Below are 19,606 nucleotides of genomic sequence, written 5' to 3'. Positions count from 1 at the left end.
AGTGAATGTTAACATTAAAATGCTAAAGAAAAGCACTCCTTGTCATTTATGCTGCTAAATCAGGCACCGAAAACCGGAACGTCAACAAAATCTAGAATGATCGAGTGAATGTGGGCATTCTTATAAAGGTACATTTTTGGCATGTCTAAAAATGTCAGGGCACTTGGCGCATAAAATATCAGCTCAGCCACTGATGCATTAAAATGTGTTCCAGTTCTGTTGCATAGTTTGTTCATAGCTAACATTTCAAACAAGCATTTGCAATGCAATAGGTCTCGCATTTACAAGAGTTTGAGCTATTGTCATTGTAAATGACAATGCCTTTTATTTATGTTTTGAAAACCTGCAAGCGGTGCGTAAACACACACTTTGTACTTCTAGTCCTTGCTTACGAGAAGCAAGGCTGGCAGTAAAAGAGGCGCGGTTCCCGACAGCCTTGCTTCTCATTAGCAATGACTAGAAGTTCAAAGTGTGCGCTTACGCACCGCTTGCAGGTTTTCAAAACACATTAATAAAAGGCATTGTCATTTATAATGCCAATAGCTCAAACTCTAGCAAATGCGAGACCTATTGCATTGCAAGTGCTTGTTTTCTTTACTTTTAACCATGTTGCAACATGGCTAAGAAACTTTGGCAAAGCCAACAGTTCTCATATAGAGAGGACCTATTGGCTTAGTCAAATGATTCCCTCTTCACAGAGCGGTATTTTTTTAATGCTCCGGGCAATGGATGAATTGCTGCTGGAAAGAGCATGCTACATGTGCACCATCAGGGTCTCTTGAAAGCAAGACTCCTGCTGTTTTTTTGTTGATTTTTGGCTCATTACATCTTCGCACAATGCATTTATTTCAGGTGAAAGATAGTGTATGAGTTAAACTATCGCCACTGAAACATGCAGTGATATGAAGGTCACATGTTTGAATCCCCACAAGGCTATCTGAGCCTTTCTTCCTTCTGAAGTCAGTAAATTGATTAATTAACGTAGGTAAAAGAAACACTTTTTATTTGCGGCACTTGGACACTACAGAAGTGCAGTTTGACGATATATTCATATTTCTAACTTTTTAAACTGTTTTCTGTATTTGCATTGAATGCCGTGGATGTTGGCATGGGGGAATCCGGTTTTGAGAACCTATTTTATTTTGCGGTCTGTGCATTTTGTATGTCAAGCAGCAGCAGACAGAGGTCTTTAGGAGTAAAGATGTCCCTTCATTTAAGGCAAGTACTGAGTTGCCCCAAATGGGCAATACCGGACCTGCCAACCTTAAGATTCTTTTCACTGTTATGTTAATTTTATTTATATAGCGCATGAATGCCCTTAGGCATTAACTGTGCAATAGTTCAGGGAAGAGAGTATGGTTTTAGCAAGTGTGTGGGGAAATGGCGAGTGGTACGTTGGGCGTCCTGCTCTGCCAAACAGCCCCCCACCTGTCACTCCTGCGCCCGCACCCACAACCACGCAATAATTGCCATATGGGGCACCTGCTACATCCTTGGGAGGTTTAAATGGGGCTCTTTTGTGTAAAAACTTCACACTTCAGCTGGAAACCTTTTCTATTACAGGGCTTCCAACTCCCCCTATTAGGGCAATTTCATTAGATGAATTTACTGGGCTGAGCCAAGACATGATTGAAAAAGGGCCACCACCTCTGTACATTATTAGCAGTAGCTCTGTTTAACTGTGGTGCTGTCAAAGCCCGGACCTAAAACTAGGGTTACCATTTCAAACACCGCATTCCATTCCCACCTTCTACCAAGGCTCGCCCCAATGCCCCCAAATATTCTAATGCTGCAAACTTGTGTGGAAACAATTGCAGACTTGCAGACATTTCAGAAGAAACACACTTTATTTAAGAAATTGGGATGTTTGAAGCAGAATTATTATTACTAGGGGCAAAGTAAGATGAAAAACTAATTCCAAGTAGCACATTTGGGATTCTTTGTCCTGAAGAAGGGCTCGGGGGAGCGAAATTTTAACTTTTAAATACCATCTCAGAGGCCCTCGAGTACATTTCAAGATACAATTGAGAACAAAGGGTGGGGGGAGGGGCATCGTAGTTTAGCAGTGTATCTGTTTTTTATGCCCATTGAGGACCCCACCCAGAGTAGAAAGAGACCACACCCCACTGGAGGGAAATGCCATACCAGACGCTGTGTGGAGTCCACTCAGAAGCCACAGACACCCAGCCCACTGGAGTAACTGTAGCCCACCCGCTGCACGCACTGTGGAGTCCACCCCAAAGCCACATAAGCGACCCGCTGAAGGGACAGTTAAACCAACAGTTACATGTTTGCAGAGTTCACCTGTGGAGTGACAGAGACCCCACCCCACAGAGGAACTGTTCCATCAACCACCAACTGTATGACCATAACCAAAAGCGACATAGTACCCCTCCACACTGGAGAAACTGTTAATCCACCAGCGGTGGCACAGGAGTGGACCCAGCAGCGACAGAGACTGCCACCCTATGGAAGGACGGTTAAACCACCAGCTGTATGCACTGCCCTTCTAGAAGCAATGGTAATAAACAGTACATTAATCCCTACAGATCCGTGCAGAGGGCATGTATATGATGTTTTTGCACGTGTATTTATTAATAACAAAGTTACCTGACCAGAACCAGAAAACAAAGGCCTAAACAGGTGAGATCTAGCCACACTAAAGGGTGCAGGTGGCTTTGTTTTCCTCTGTGACTTCATTATTACGTGCAAATTATGAAGCAATAACCAGCATTTTGCTCATTATGTTACACCATGGTCATAACAAGGAGTCTGGATTACACCGTGGTAATAAAGGCGTGAATGTGCGTTTATTTGTAAACTTGCCCCAGTTAATTGAGACAAGTTTTTCAGAGGTATCGCATTATCATGCCTCTTGCTCCTTTAACAATTTAGGAAGCATGAAAGCCTCACATTACCAGTCAACCACGGCTGGCCCTTCATTCAATAAAAATACCAGATAGCACCACTCACTGCATACTGTGCGAATGGTAAACTATGTTACCATATTCCCATATGTGGCAAAGTTTCCATGCCATATTGTTTTTTTGGCTTAAGTTCTTTTGTTATGCTATGTTGTCAAGTTACATCCTGACGCTCTCATGGTTTGATGCAGTACAGGACTCAGGCTCGGCTACTGCGGAACCTTCCCAGACAAGCTTCAATGGGCTCGGCCTCGGCATAAAGTGCACCGGCTTCCGATAAAGTCTGCCTTGAAGGCTCTATGCTATTGTTACAGGGTCTTTAACAAAGCAGGTGCCATCTATCTTCACCGCTTCATCAAACCCTACTGCGCTCCCACCCTCCAGTGTCTGAGGTCTTCAGGGGCTCGGTTGACTGAAGTCACCACAGTTAAGAAAGCGCTGGGACACTTCTGCCGAAGTAGCCATGCGCTTTATACATTGTATTATTATTGTGTTCAAGCTTACAGATCATCATTCTTGCAGGAGTGGGCATCGCAGCGCTTTTAGCAGTTCAGAGGGGTCAAAAAATAAAAAAAATAGTAAAATGAGCGTGCACTATTTGTGTGCTCTGAAACAGCAATGCTTCACAGCTGCGCTCCTCAATGCTTTGGGCCCTGACTGCTTTGGTCGGCCTGGGGCCGTCCAAAGCAGTCCTGCGCACTCTCCCTTTTCTCTATGTATGCAGCCTACATAGAGAAAAGGGCCTCCGATTAGGCTCCCGGCTGGGGCGCTGTGCGCCTGCACAGCACCAATCACAATGCTGCCATTGCAGTGTTGTGATTGGCCGGGGGGGGGGAGGCTTCCTTTGGGCGGCATTCCTGATCCTGAGGAGAGCAGAGCTGCAGGAAAACGGCGGGAGTCGGGACCGGCCAGGCGGCATTCCTGATCCTGTGAGCAGCAATGCAGAACAAGCATTTACAATGCAATGGTTTCGCCTTTGGAAAATTTAGAGCTATTGGCATTGCTCATGACATTTCTTTTTTTTTTTTACTTATAAATAAATGGCATTATTTACATTGCCAACCTCAATGAAGGTCGAAGTCTCACAATGCCTGTCTCACAAGGCACACAGATACACAGTAGTCACCCACTTCACAAGGAATAACATACACTCAACTTCCGGCATCACAAGATACAAAATGCACTGCAGTACCTTATGCAAAATGCACAAAGTGGGAGAAAAGCACGGACAGCGGGAGGGGGGTGCCGGAAAAGCACGGACAGCGGGAGGGGGGTGTGGGAACGAACGGGCACACGGAAAGCACTCACCTGGAACTGGACTTCCTCCGGTGACCCAACTTTTTTTGATTAGGGGGCGCAGCTCCCAAAACACCCCCTGAAGCTACGCCTCCGTTAACCCGCACCCCGATCTGAGTGCCCAGCTGGTCCCTGTGTAATGAATAAATTGGATTTCAGGAGGACCCATACTTCTTTACTTAGAAGTAGAATAATTATAACAGCGGAAGCTGCAAATCTGGGAGGGGGGCACATAGGAAATGTGTCAGATAGGGTTGACGCTGCGCGGAAGACGAGTGAAAACAAAGCATGGCCATTTCAAGGCAGTTCCGGAATGGACCCCACCCAAAGTTCCTCTTCGGTGGGTGTCATACGGTTACCGACTGTTCCAGCCCACACTTTCCTGGTCTCCGCTTTTGTAATTGGTGCCTGGTGTGCTAGATTAAAACAAACTAATACTAAAGCTCCCAGAACCTGTCATGTCCCGGAGCAAGGGTGGTTGGCGGCACTGAAACACCTGCTAATGGACAACTGCGGAACTGGGTGGCGGAGGGGGTGGTTAGGAACACGTTTTATTGGCTCCCGAAGAAAAATTACAACATTTCTCGTCCCACGTCCTCAATTTGGAACTGGGACCTTCCGTCCTTCTCGCACACACGAGCACCTCATCACACAAAGGAACGAGTTACACGTGGGTGGCAATCACGCCCAAGATCAAAAAATTGTACTGCCATTGTATTATAGAGCTTTGGTTAAGCACAACTCGGTTTGAATCAGCCCGTTCCTGCCCGTCGTTTTCCCAGGTTTTGTATTTTATTTTTGGTGGGTGGTTTAGGGATGTACATCATGCTGCTGTAGCCTCTGTACTGGAATGCTAGCCATGACCCGGGATTTCAGCTTCCTTTCTTCTATAATGTTCACCAAAGTATTGGTTTTGGAGATTTAATACCTTCGCTTAACACAAGAGGCTAAAAAACGCACATTTCATTCTGACATGAAGGAGGGGGTTGGGCTAATTCTGGATTCCGCCATTGGACCTCCTTCACATTGCATTCTCCGCTGTGGAGCGCCATGTCCCCGCAGCCGACACTGCTACTAGCGCCGCACCTGGCTTCTGTGCCAGCCGCCTCCCCATTTTCACGCAGAAGGGCCACAAACGCCTGCTACATCACTGGACACAATGTCTGAACACAGATGGGGAGCGACCGCACCCGGAGAGTTCACCCAACAGCTGCGCACAGCAGGTGGCCGCCACAAAGGGCCGCACCCATCACGGACATGAACTTCTCAGCTGTGTTAGTTATTAATACAGCGTTTAAAACCGGACCATCTAAATGCCCCGTTCCTAGCTTGCACTTTTGTGAACCTTTCGGATCTGGTGGGTCGGCGAGGGGCAGGCGCTCTTTCCTTAGATGAGAATAACCCCACAGACACTAAGCGATTCATAGAAAAGTTTAACAAAAAATAAAACAAGCACCTACGGGCACACGGACAGCGGGAGGGGGCGAGAACGGACAGCGGGAGGGGGGCGGGAAAGGCACGGACAGCGGGGGGGGGGGCGGGAACGGCACACGGTCAGCGGGAGAGGGGGCGGGAACGGGCACTCACCTGGACTTCTTCCGGCGGCGGTCGGCCTGGAATGAACAAAAGAAACCTAAAAAAAAAAAAAAAAAAACGCCCACCGCCGAGATGACGCACACAGAGGGGCGGAGAGGGAAGAAATCGCGGGAACGCCCACAAATCTGGTCCGGCCATGTGGGACAGATCTCTGTTCCAATGGCTAGCCTCCATTTATGGAGCTAGCCAATGGAACAGAGGGGCGGATTCCCAAACCACACTGTTGTAACATTAGATTTCGCCTGCGCCGAAAAGCTGCGCAGCTCTCGACGAGGCAAAACCTAAAAACTGCGGGAGTCGGTACCTGCCAGGCCGGGTGGGAGCTGAGGTGGCGCTGTAAGTTTTATTTTATTTTGGTCCCTGATTATGCTCCTATTAGGCCTTAGGCTGCATGGCCCTTGAAGCCTGAACCTGGACCCTTCAAGCCGCTCTTAAAGTGGTAAGGCTAGCTCCAATGCAACTTTTTTGTATATACGTTTAGATGATTTCCTGATAGATACTTAAAGTAAACAACTCATTGCAGTGAGTTTACTCAATTTCTGGCTGAAAGCACATTATGAGCATGAGTATGTGCGCAGGGATTGTCTCTTAATGAGCGCCTTGATATGTAGCGTCACGCTGGCTGATCAGCTGTTGTGTCTCTACTGCCGCTCTCTCTAGGAAGGGAGCTGAAAATGGTATACAGCACCGATTCTCAAGGTCAACAAGTATGTATTTGGATATCATTAACAGCATTTGCACGCGTCGCCTTATTTCCCTGAACCCGGATTAAAGATAATTAAATGTAAAAGGTTGGCGAGAGCAGGGCCGTGTGTTTTTAAATGACACATTCTAACTGGTTCCGCACGCAAGTGGCCTACAGAGGTGAAGAGCTGCAAATTGGTCATCCATCGAGAAAGGGTTGTAAATCTATTAAGACACGGCTACAGCGAGCAGGCACGAAGCTGGCAAACAGTAGCCCACTTACAGGGAGGTTTCGCACCCTCCGAGCCACAAGAGGCAACACTCAGTCGACGGGGACACTGGCGAGGTTAAAGGCGGTGTCAGAGGCTTCGGCTTTGTGACTTTCTGCCTTCTGATTGTTACCACAACTGTTGGTTTCACTGAAAGCAAAGTTAACACATTTTTGACATATGATTATTGGGTGTCAGTAGAGATCAAACATTCGAGGACTCAAAAATCATTCATGACAATAACTATTGTTTGTCCAGTCAAGGATGCCAGTCGATTTTTAAAGTGGTTCTTGGGCAAAAGTAATATTCATACTATAAATTAGAAGTCGTTATTATTTTAAGGTGTGCTGTTTTTTGCCTATATTACAGGTCCCTACTCAACATAATTAAGAATATAAAGTTTAATTAATCTGTTCGATCCTGTTGGAGCTGTATTTCTGAATCCCCCTCACCAGGTGTTCAGGCTCGCTCCCCGCAGTTCAGTATTTACGCCCACCACTTTTAAATGTCACTATCCGTCACACCTGCTGATGCTGTGCAGGGTCCCCGGGAGCTTCAGAGATGATCTGGAGCCGACGGGGAAGAAAGGGAAGTGAAAGCATGCCATGCGCACGTTGTGCTCAAACGCCACGAGCCGTATACGTGCACATCGCCTGTCTGGGCGCATGCACATCTCCTGTCACCCTTCGGAAGCTAAATCGACAACAATAGATCTTGTAAGCGGCAGCGCATGCGCTGCATCGCTAGGTGGGACCTAAAAAGGATAAGGACCTGTTTTTTTTAGTTTAAAGCAGGGAAAGAGAACACAGGGGACAACCTGCATCTGGCATCTACTAGTGGTTTACCCATGTTAGCTGCCTTGTCCTTAATAAATAGGGCAGATTTGCTGTAAAACCTATAAAAGGATGTGGCACCGTGGGGCCTACAAAAAAATCACAGGGCCTTTGGAATTGAGCGCCGTATTCTGCCCCTTCTGACTGGCCTGCAATTCAAGTGCTTTTTATTGGGCTATCTGTCTGCAACAACTTACTTTAAGCAAAAGCAGTACCTCCAATATTTTAAAGAACCACACCACAATTTTTGAGAAAGTCAAACTTTTGTGACCCACTGAGCTTCAATGGACATGAAACGGCTGATTTTTTAATGTAACTAGGGCATGGAGTGGTAGCAGAGTGTAATTTCCGACAGCCCAACTTCAATTGAAATGCCCACTAAATTTGCACAGACATACAGTTTCACTATGGTGCTCACAAATTGGGCTTCAGAGAATATTTATCGTTTGTGCATCACCATGTAAAGTGTCTTGATTTGAGTTATTTGGATCCTACTGACATTTGTATTTCATCATACTTCAGAATTATAAAAAATGTGCTTTATTTTTAAATTCCTAACTGCTGAATGTGCACAGTTCATTTAAGGCATTTACATTTTGTTGTGTGCTACAAAAAATGACATCCTACGGCCTTTCCTTTCACACTCTCTGTATCCCAGCAAGATTGTCACAAAATTTACTTACTTACTCTGACTTGAAACTGAGAATATTTTGCAAACACTAAACCCCATGTTTAAAACACATAAGCAGCAATTTGTCAGAAGACAGCCTGGCATATAATCTCTGTCTTTAAAGCGCAGATAACATGACAAGATATATACACAATTTAAAAGCATTTTTATTTAATGCTTGGATTTTCTCAACCCACCAAAAGTTGGCCTCACAGTTGGAGAAACACTCACAAAAAGAATAAATCGGTAAATTGAGCTCGACTAGTAGGAGTTTTAAGTTAATGTGTACCAAAGGTGACAACCTCGGACAGCAAGGAGGTTGGGAACTTTATGTATTCCATAGCTTACCTGGTTAAGAACTTTACCAAGTGACACAAATGGAGTACTTAATTCTGCCACAAAGAGACATCCTACATAAAAATCTCCACGATCTCGTCGGAAATACTGCAAATAAAACATTTAAAAAACAATGGTTACTTCAATTAAGTGTGATGACAAAACATTGCTAACATAACACAGTGGTTAATTTTTTTTTTTTTTAAACTGTTGGGAAATGAAAATCATATGTCGACATCTTTGTGCACACACCCTATGTGAACAGTGGGATTGAACACTACTGACATCTTATTAACATTACAGACTGCTTACCCAAAATAGACCCTTACAGACACCTCCAGGCCTAACTGCAAACACTGCAGCTGAGGGCACAAGCCGGAAATGGTAGTGGCAATTATGGGGACCGTTTCTTGCAGGCTGGTCTGACAGATCACAAGAGCGCCAGGCACTACGTGAACCAAGCCATGACCTCGTTTTGGCCTGCAAGGGGGGCGGTGGGACCCAGCCTAGATGGGCCAAAGCCCATTCCTCTTTTCCATCCATGGGACTGGACGCGCTCTAGCTGTCCGCTCTATGCCTGGGTGAGCGATGCTTCTCAGTGCCAGTTGGAGACACCTGGCTGATCGTGCTCCCGCTTCCGACAAACCGTGAGGGCAAGTGGGCCGATACCAATGTCTGTGTGGTGAGGCCACTGTCCTTCTTTTGCTTTTCCTGCTCAGATGTTTCCGGCTCCACAGTGTTATATTGTGAGTGCAGGCATCTCACAAAAAGTGAAGGACTGGTCTCACACACCACCAGGTGTCACGCTTCATCATTGATCAGTCCTCGCCCTCTAAAAACTTGGTTTGATAGAGGGCGGGCATACACCTGACAACAGGGATGCACTTCTAAACTAAGTGGGGGCCCAAAGAAAATATATAGTGAGTTAAAAGGCCATTATGGGTGTCAGCTTAGTTTTAATGGTGCCGGCATCCATATGGTATTTAAAATAAGGTTATCGGTGTCATGGGGATATTAGTGTTCCCCCACCGCTGTATGTGAGGTCAACATGTTTCTGCTAATAGGCCCAACTGGGTTCATCAGGACCATAATATAACGGGCTCCACTCTTACCACACTTTGGTGAGAGAGTTCCACTTGGTGGGGTGAAAATATAATAATCACACTCCACTTTTTGCAATGATTAGGTCTTGTAAATCTGAAAAACAAAACAATTCAAAACCTAATAGCACTGTTCCCTCAGCCCAGATTTATCTGGCTATTGTGGTTACACTCACTGAAAATTTACCATATTGCTTTACCCTTTAGAAATGAAAACACATTTTGAAAAGCTCAAACTTTCCCAATAAAATTCAACTATCGATTTTTGATACTTAGGCTGGTGAATTAAACAAAATATATCCTAATTTATATATTTGATGCATACATGTATTTGTGTGTGTTTTGGGGGTCAAATAGTATAAATTGCTTAGGTGGGGGTGGCTTCTTCCAACAGTTATTCTGTGGGGATCCACAGAAGTGAAAACGTTGAGAACCGCTGGTCTAGGGAACTTGAGAACAACTGGCTAATCCTTATAATAAGTATTGCCTGTTGTCCCTGGAATCTAACTGGATATCTTGCGGATGATCCGGAGGGAAAGGAAACAGGATGACACCACAGAGCTAATTTGCGGACGCATGGAGAGGTCCTGACTGACCTTGATTCCCAAGGTTCTAACAGAAGAGGAGGGAATCGGAGGAGGGCCAAAGATGGAAGGCCAAAAGGCAGGATTCCAAGGGGTAGTGGAATCCTGGCCAACGTCAGGGCCAACTCCGTTTTGTCCGGGTTTAACTTAAGATGGTTTTGGTTCATCCAATCAGAAATGAAAATAAGGGTGGTTTGAAATTTGAGAATGGACTCAGGAGAGGGGGACAGATCAAAATCAAGCTGTATGTCATCAGCGTAATTGCATTCGGAGACCTCCATATTAAGCAGTGAAATAATAAGGGGATAAATGTAAAGGTTAAAAAGAAGGGGAGAGAGGGAGGATCCTTGGGGAACCCCAGAGGGCACCGGGAGAAAGGGGGCAGAGAAACCAGAGAGGCGGGCAGCCTGCGTCCGGCCCTTAAGAAAAAAAAACAAGCCAGGAAAGAGCAGTGCCCTGGATGCCTGCTGCCCTGACACGGTCGAGAAGGATGGAAGGGTCGACCGTGTCAAAAGCAGCAGACAGATCAAGGAGCACCAGGGCTTGGGGAGAATTAGAGTCCGCCTTACTTTTCAACTCATCCAGTACAGAAAGGACCACAGCTTCGGTCGAGTGGGCCGGGCGAAATCCCGCTTGGTGGGAGGCCAAAAGATGGTTACTCACAATATAGTTTGACAAGCAGGAAGTGATGTGGCTCTCCAGAATTTTGCCTAAATAAGGGAGCAGTGAGACTGGCCTAAAATTAGCAGGAACATAAGGGGCAGAGCCGGGTCATTTCAAGATGGGGATTATGGTAGCTGATTTAAATGAGGTCGGAACAATGCCCTGAGAGATGGAAGCATTCAGAAGAGATAGGGGAGGTTCAGGACAGCCCGAGAATAGGTCCCTTAGGATACGGGCTGGGGCGTAATCAGCCGGAGAGCCTGACATGACCTTTTTGAGCAGGGCGAAAAAGGATTCTTTCGAAATAGGAGGGAAGTGATTAAAGGAGGAGGACAGAGAAGGAGGGGGGGGAAGAGAGGAAGATTTCAGGGGAATGTTCCATTTAATGATAGCAATCTTCTCAAGGAAGAAAGTATTCAGAGAGAGGCAGAGGGCTAGAGAAGGGACAGGATTGGGGTTGATACGGTCAGATGTAGCCAGGTCATGGACGATGGAGAAAATCTCCTTCGATTTATTGGCCGCAAATAAAATTTTGCTGGAAAAATAGTGAGATTTAGCTGAGAGGATAGCTCTCTTATAGTTCTTTAACAGGGACTTATATCGATCCCTCAGGAGGGGGCAGTAGTTGCGCCTCCACTGGCGCTCTGAGTGTTTCAGAGCAGTTTTAAGGACTTTGAGCTCACTAGTAAACCATTTATTGGCTTCGTGGAGGCGACAAGCCTTGACCCTCCTGAGGGGGGCGACTGGATCACATGATGTGGATAGCCAGGTGTTAACGACAGCCACCTGATGGTCGAGGGGAAGATCAAGTAGAACAGGGGAAGAAGTCGCCAGAAAAGATTGAATAGCATTAAAGTCTTCCCGGTTCCAATTTCGTGCTAAGACGTTTCAATACTTTCGAAATATTAGGAATTAATTCACGCTATCAACAGTACTTAATGCCATAGAATATACTGAATACATTTCAATTATATACTAAATAAATCATAAATACATTCCCATTATTTCATATTGCTGCTATCATTATTTAAAAAAATGAAATACTGCCCTCACCGAACCATGACAAAAAGTTAATTCAATAAACTACAAGGTCAAATTGCTAACCATTTACTTATCTTTCTATATTTTATCCTGGCTTTTCCCCTTTATATTTGAAGAACTTTTCTTCCACATATGATAGGTAATGTCCCAGACACTGCCGATACATTACAGGATCTGGATTCAGCTAGTATGTAGCTATACAAATTCCAGCAATGGTCATTGCCACAAACGGATAATAACTTGTAGGCGAGTTTGCAGTGGTCTGATTCCCTAGATCAAGCAGAATCAATAGAGGCATTGATCTTATTTGCATAATGGTGATTTTACTCAGAAAGTCCTCAATCTTCTTCCAAAATTCAGACTGTAAGATGCAAGCTACAAACATGTGCACTTTATCTGTTTACATATTACCACCCCTGGGACATTTTGGGTATGGTTGTCTACCCCATTTATGCAATTTCAGTGAGGTATAATACAATTCACATATTGCCTTAAAATGTTGACGTTTAAACTAGCAGAAAGAAAGACTTTGTGCCCTATATGTCAGAATTCTTGAAAATGTACCATACTTTCATCAGTTTGTAATCTTTAAACCCATTTTACTGTTTGAACATTAATAGCACCATAGTCTAAGTTGGAGAAATAATGTTAAAGAGTTGTAATCGCAGGCCCCCGATTAATAGTGAGTATTATTGGTATTTGTGTGCAGAAAATCCTTCTCAAATCAAATTCCTGAAAGAAATGTCCTATCTGAAGGTATTTTTATTGAGATGAAAGTTGCCATGCAATAACTGAAAAGCACATAGTTGGCCATCTATAAAATATCACTCACTCTGCATACTGCAGCTTGTTCCCACACTAGACAATAGCGGTCATGGATAGAATACTGCAGGAAATATTGCTGAGTACTATAAGATGTTATAGAAGTTATTGATCCCCATCAAAGTAGCCACTTTGGTTCATACTCTTATGGCAGCTACTATTATCTTAAATTTTACTTTGTTTAAATAGCTTTTCATTAAAAAAAACCTGGGCGTCTTTAACCTAGACTATATTCATATATCACTGGGATACCTTTGGGGCAAGGTTATTTTTGCCTTCTCCTTTATAATTAGATACCAAAATGTTGCATAATTGCTTCATAAAAATATTATCTAAAATTAGGGAGCGCCCAATCTGCTCTTTAAAGTGGAAGCCTCAGAACCCTGACAGCTCTCCTTGCTCTTCGATGTTCCCACACAAAACTGCTACAAGCAGAATTTAACTTCAGTAACCATTTCACGCTAACTTCTAATGGAATGGCCATAAACAAATATAATAGTCTAGGCAGTAGGGACATTTTTTATAATATTACAACGGCCAATGATCGTTAAATGCAAATTATTCCTACGTCTCAAGTCAGTCATAATGTTACTTAATGATGGATCATAGTTTAATTGAACAATGTGCCCAACTGATGCGGAGATCGTTATCCAAGGTACATAGTTGATTCGCCCTTTCTATTATCAATTAATTTCTAGTTATTCCCTGGCTAATTATCTCTGTTTTATTACTATTGAGTCGATAGTCCAAAACTGTGCTAAACAGCGCGGCTTCACTTTCAATCTCATTTACAGCCGAGCCGTAGACTTCATTGCCACAACATCTGCATATGCGAACAGCTTAGTTTCATAATCAGCAAACACAGGCACTTTTATTTTGTCATTCTGTAATATTCTCTGTAAAAATGTTACAATATATAGAGCAAATAACAGAGAACAGCAGGGACATCGCAGCCGTTTGCCACAGGATATTGCAATGGCGTTAGAGTCTGATCCCATTAGATCCACTCTAGCTAGGGGGTTTCTATACCAGGTTTGTGTATGTTTTTTTAAACAATGAGCCAACTCCCATCCTCGACTTGGCCAAGAAACTCTATCAAATGCTTTTCCACATCTAGCAGGACCACTGTCACAAGAGTACCTCGAATATCTGCAGTATTAAAAATTGCACGGCTTGTATGATATATAGTTCATCTACTAGGTCAAATCCATGTTGTCATGGGGTAACCAGCTTGGCAATGATCTTGGTCAGGTTGGTAACCATAATTTTGGAATATATTTTGACATCATTATTTATTAAGCAAATGGGCCTGTATAACCCTCTATTTGTTGGGGGTTTGCATTTGTAATAAAGATTGTTATGTTTGAGGTTGACCAAGACTGAGGAAGATTAATATTTTTAAATGTGAGAAAAACACCATAGGGATCTTTTCGGAATCTACTGTTTATTCATCTGAGAGTTGTATTAGCTGGACGTGCTAACTCAATCAGTCAATCAATAAAGAGACTTGTAAGGCGCGACTACTCACCCGTAAGGGTGTCAATGCGGTTTGAGGAGGGTAGGTGGGGACTGCTGATCTATCACAGGCACTGTGATTCAGTCCAGGAGCCAGGTCTTGAGGTCCGTCCTCAACTGGGGCAGTGACAGTGATGGAAAGGCAGGGTTTTCCAGGTCTTTGCTGCGAGGTAGGAGTAGTATCTTCCCCTGGCCGTGGTCTTGTGGATACGTGGGATAGCAGCCAGGGTCAGATGAGTGGAGGTCTCTGGTAGGTGTGTGGAATGTGAGGTGGTGTTTTAGGTATGCAGGTCCCTTGTCATTTAGGGCTTTGCAGGAAAGGGATAGTGCAAGGAATTGTGTGGGTTTAAGGGATAAATAGTGAAATAATACTGGTCAGTAGGACCCAATTTTAAACAATAATTACAAGGCGTGTTGGCTTACACCTTCAGCCACACTAAGTAAATGAATATTATACAACATTGATACATAAGCCTTCAAAAATAACCATTCGAGTTAATTTAGCAATATGGTTTGTTCGTAGGCAAGTGAAAGATCGTCGACGTTTCGACCCCTCAATTTCTAAGTAGCAGTGTAACCTTAAGCTGGGGTCTTCATCAGGACAAACGAGGAAGGGGCAGGGAACCGTGATTATAGATCATTACGGTTCTACGAATTCATGGCGGAATTTGGGCCAAAGGCTTCTAGCGAGACGGTGGTATAAAAACTGTTTTTGATTTTGGAAGAATGGTTTCAGGATAGCATCAATTGTATAACGCCGCCAGAGGCGAGTCGGCACAAAACAAAACAATGTGCATCCAAACATGATGCAGTCTCTTAACAAAGAACGGGGTTGCTGCCTGAAAGGGTCGGGACTCGCGTTCAGAGTGCCGGAAACGGCCGAAGCGAAGTCAGTCACATCGGATCACCAGGTGGCCATGTTTATTCATTATTTCAATTAAATTTTTCCTTTTTTTCTGACAAGCCTTTAAAGCCAATCTTTTCCCCAATACTATCACTATATTCATAATTATTTATCCTTTGCGCCTAGTAATTGCGAGCAGAATTGCCCGCATAAAAACGATACATTTTGGCTTTAACTGGGGGATCTGTTGTAAAATTGTGATGTCATCTTTTTGCAATTATGATAAGATAGTTCTATGTTCCCATTCTAAATTAGTTTCTCATAAAATCCAAAGAAAAATTGTTGTTTCTCTCACTTCAGAGTATAGTTCAAGGTCTACCATCTAATGTCAGCCTTTAAAGTATCCTGTAAGACTTTGAGCAGTGCATTATCAAGGTTCCAATTCAAAAACCTTTGAATCCACTGGTTCATTTTTCGTGTACTCAGGATTTAAACACAGGGCTCCTACAAACGTCCACTTAGGTCTGCTTAATATTAATCCGTTTTTCAATATCAAATTCCAGCACGAAGGGGTCCTGGTCTGAATATGCCCTTGGATATCTTTCCAATCGGGCACTACGTAGAAATCCTGTGAACATACAACACATAATCTATTGTCTTAGATATTTTATGAAAATTGCATAAAACCAGGTTCTGAGCTTTTCAATTGCAGCCCAGCAATTACAAGGCCATGTATCTTCCATGGCTCACACAGTGCTTAATGCACCTTTTGATCCGACCCAAATAAGGAGCCGTGTTATCTAGATCACAATGACAATTAAAATCTCTATATACTACCATTGGTGTCAGCCATTTGCCAGTTCCACGGGCAAAAGCTCAAATACTATAGCCTTATCTACATTGGATTCATGCATAAAGCAAATCGTAAGCCTCACATTTGAAAGTTGCTATTCAATAATCATCGACCTATCTATTTATGAAAGGCTTTTCTCCTAATCGGACACATATTTGATAAAATGGCTATTCCATTGCCAAAGAACCCATGTGTGGTGCAGGCCTTCATATAATATCCCATACTATCAAGCCCTTGATTTTTTTATCACATAGAACATACTTTTCTTGAAGACAAATCAGATCCAGCTTAAATGATCTATCATCTTCACCCACAATGGATCTTTTCTCCTATTATTAAGCACTGTATGTTCATAGACCCTGGTTATATCCTATGCATATTTACTCAGGAGAAGTAAGAAAAGAGAAGTGATTTTCCCCAACTTCTTTGTCTAAAACATTTCTTATTTACTTAGGGTGCTACCCATGTCTGAATAATTTGCCCGATACCGGACATGTGCATCTTTAGGGCCACAAATCGCTTTGGTGCCCTTAACCGCCCTGCTATGCTTTTTATCCCCACCATCCTCCCCCATTCTTGCCCACAATCCCTCTCTCCCTCCCTCCAACCCTTACTCTCCCCCACTAACCCCCCCCCCCACAAAAAAAACGAGCCTTCACCTGCCCCTCCCAACCCATCCAGGGGTTTCCAACCTTTTTCTGTACTGAGAGTTACTTATGTTTAATGAAACACATTGAGAGCTAATAATATTCTTAGTGTTGTATACTTTAAATTTTGTCATATGTATATTAATTCAATAAATCAAATGCTTTCTAATTTAATAAGTTAGGCTGCACACAGGTAGCTGGAGAGCTACAATAGCTCACGAGCTACTGGTTGGAGACCCCTGGGGCCAAAAGCAAACCAGTGAAGGGCCTTTTGGCTGTTCACAAGGATGAGATCGTTTCTAGAAGTGTTTATGTGTGTGTCCTTTTTTTGTTTTCGCTCTAATGCTGATGGTTATGACTCTGGACAGTGCACTGGAGCCTGCTGCCTGGGCCCCAGTGCCAGTGCTAGTGCTCTCTCCCTAAAACAGTTATGTGTAAATTGGTAATCCGAATTGCCAAGGATTTTACACCCCCCCTAGAAGTCCCTCGTATTGTACCAGTGGTACCCACAGCATGGGTGATAAAGGGTTCCCCGAGGTTTGCAGCACAAATTGTGCCACTCTGAGTGCCATTGAAGACTTCAGAAATAGTGCGAAACTGCTTGAACTCTACTTTTTCATCACCATGTGTGGCGAAGTCAATGCACTATCTTTGACATGTGCCAGTAACTCCTAAGGAAGGCCTCCTAAAGCCCAGGAGGCAGGGTGCATATATTAAATTTGTAGACATGCAAGAGCAACCTTTTATGACAGCCTAGTGCCCTTTACCATTAAAGGACGGTGTAACTGATAGACTATCGATAGGATAACATGAGCTGGCACCCGGGAAAACCTGAGGTTGGCAGCTCCATTATAGTACCACCTAAATATGTCATGTTTGGTATCAAACAACGTGCCTTCTCACCCCTGACCCTAATCTTGTGCCAATAGTGATGTGGCATGCACACAAGTGGTTACCTTAGAGATTGTCAACCTGGTTGCTCCTGCTTTTCTGTGCTCTGGCTGATAGCCTGCGCTTGCTGTCGCCAACACAGGATTCTGACTTCCTGCAGACAGTATAAACACTTCCAGTTAGGAACAAAAACCTCAGCAGGAAGGAGGACACACCTCCTCCCTCTGGCTTGCTAGTCAAGTGGCACATCAAGGCGGTGAGCTTCAAATGCTACACCGCCTCTGATTTACATCCAGGCTGCTTCTAAAAGGAAGGAACAGACATCACCCTTCCCCCAGGCACATTTGCACCCAGCAGGCGTGAAAATTATACAGTCGGGAGTTGTACTCCCCGGAAGGCTAGGCACACCTCTAGGGAAGGGTTACCTTGTCTGAACAGCAGAGGAAGACTTATGACATTTTTAAAAGTGGTAGAAGTAGTGGGTACTGGGTAGAAAAGGTGACCTACTCCCCCAAACATGGTCACTTCAGGGGCAGATTAGCCGCTGCAGCTATTAACCCATTGGCCACTTGCATCCACACCCCTAACAACCCTACAACAAAGATTTAAGAGGTACGCCTAACACCAGAACCTCGGTTCTAGGCATCCTGCATTGAAGAGGAGAAAAAAGAGACCCGTGTCTGGACACAGGACTTGCACCAAAGCAAAAGAGGGATATTCTGTCTCTATGGCAACACTTCTAGAACTGCCTGATAAAGACTTGTCTTAGATTATCTCTCAGTTCTCCAAGACGGTAGGACCCCTGTGAAAGCCTGAAGCACCCTCAGGCTACCCATAGTTAGTGGTGCTAGCCTCCTGCAAACTTCAGGTAAAACAATGCTCAATGTCCAAACAATCACTAACTATTTGACCAACTCAGGGATTGCCCCTATCCAGATGGTTTAGTGCATTGTGGGAACTGTATTCCTGCCTTCCATGAAGTTTCAGGCAGCTACCACGTTCCCTTGGACCACTGGAGGTCGAAGTAACTATCTGCTCCACTTACTGCTGCCAAAGCTTCTTGGTCGCCAGTCCGGCAACCAATGCCTGCATTCGATGCAACACCTAATGGGAACTCCGCCTGACTTTCATCTGCCATCAGCAGTGGCATGGTTGTTTTGTTTTGCATTGTTTTCCCTGCAGCACAGTTTTAGCTGGTAAAAGCAGCTCTTTCAGCTCTCGTTCAGCACCACGAACAGCCAGGACAACTCTGTACCCGGGCTCCACAGGACAGATAAAACTGAATTGGCTGTTGTGGCTTGGTCCTGGGACTAGTATCTCCTTTACCCTGCAAGGGTGCCACTCAACTCGACCTGCAAGTGACCAATTGTCACTTGTAGTTTTTACCATTGACCGCAATGATAAAGTTTTACTGTATTATTTTGAACTGATTTATAATACTTCAAAAATCTATAACTCTGTTTATAATATTGCTATTCCATTTGTTTTGATGTCTAAATTAAGATAAAAATCTGCTTTGTTTTTTTGAATTGGTGTTGGATTTTATTTGAGTTGTGTCAATTACTTATAGTTCATGTTGGTACTCTGAAATGCTTAACACATGTTTCTCTAGTAAAGCCTGACTGCTCTTTGCCACACTACAAGGACCGAGCTGATGATTTGGAAGTGTGAATCCAAGGACCATCTTTGGGGTTTGTGATAGTATTGCATGGTGAAGCCTAACCAGCATCACCACATAATACTCCATATTCCTGCATAGTGAATCTCCAATGAGAATCAATATATGATAGCGCCATATGCCCCCTCACTTCAACATCAAACCTAAAGGTTATACCCCAAAAAAATAATAATAAAGAGAAAGAGAAGATAAGAAAATTAGTTAAAAAGAGTAGAATCATTTAAGTCTAGCAAGGGTAATCAACACTCAGGCCCTAGCACCCTTTAACCTGAAACTGTGTTATCATTTCTTTTAGTCCCTATCTTCTCGCTGTTGCATGAACAAAGTTGGGTTTAATGAAAAGGACATGACCGCTGGATT

General features: G+C 43.9%; 1 protein-coding gene across 1 annotated transcript in view; it reads right to left on the bottom strand.

Moving 5' to 3' along the window:
• The window catches only part of TLCD3A (TLC domain containing 3A), a 266,585-nt gene that overhangs the window by 54,507 nt on the left and 192,472 nt on the right, over positions 1-19,606 (bottom strand). The window contains exon 4 of the mRNA XM_086954995.1: positions 8,621-8,716. Coding sequence (XP_086811121.1) covers positions 8,621-8,716 — 96 coding nt within the window. The remainder of the gene's footprint in view (positions 1-8,620; positions 8,717-19,606) is intronic.

Source organism: Lissotriton vulgaris, chromosome 2_1, assembly GCF_964263255.1.
Source record: "Lissotriton vulgaris chromosome 2_1, aLisVul1.2, whole genome shotgun sequence".
Lineage (NCBI taxonomy): Eukaryota > Metazoa > Chordata > Amphibia > Caudata > Salamandridae > Lissotriton > Lissotriton vulgaris.
Note: the sequence above shows the minus strand (reverse complement) of the source record. Positions and strands in the feature narration are given on the sequence as shown.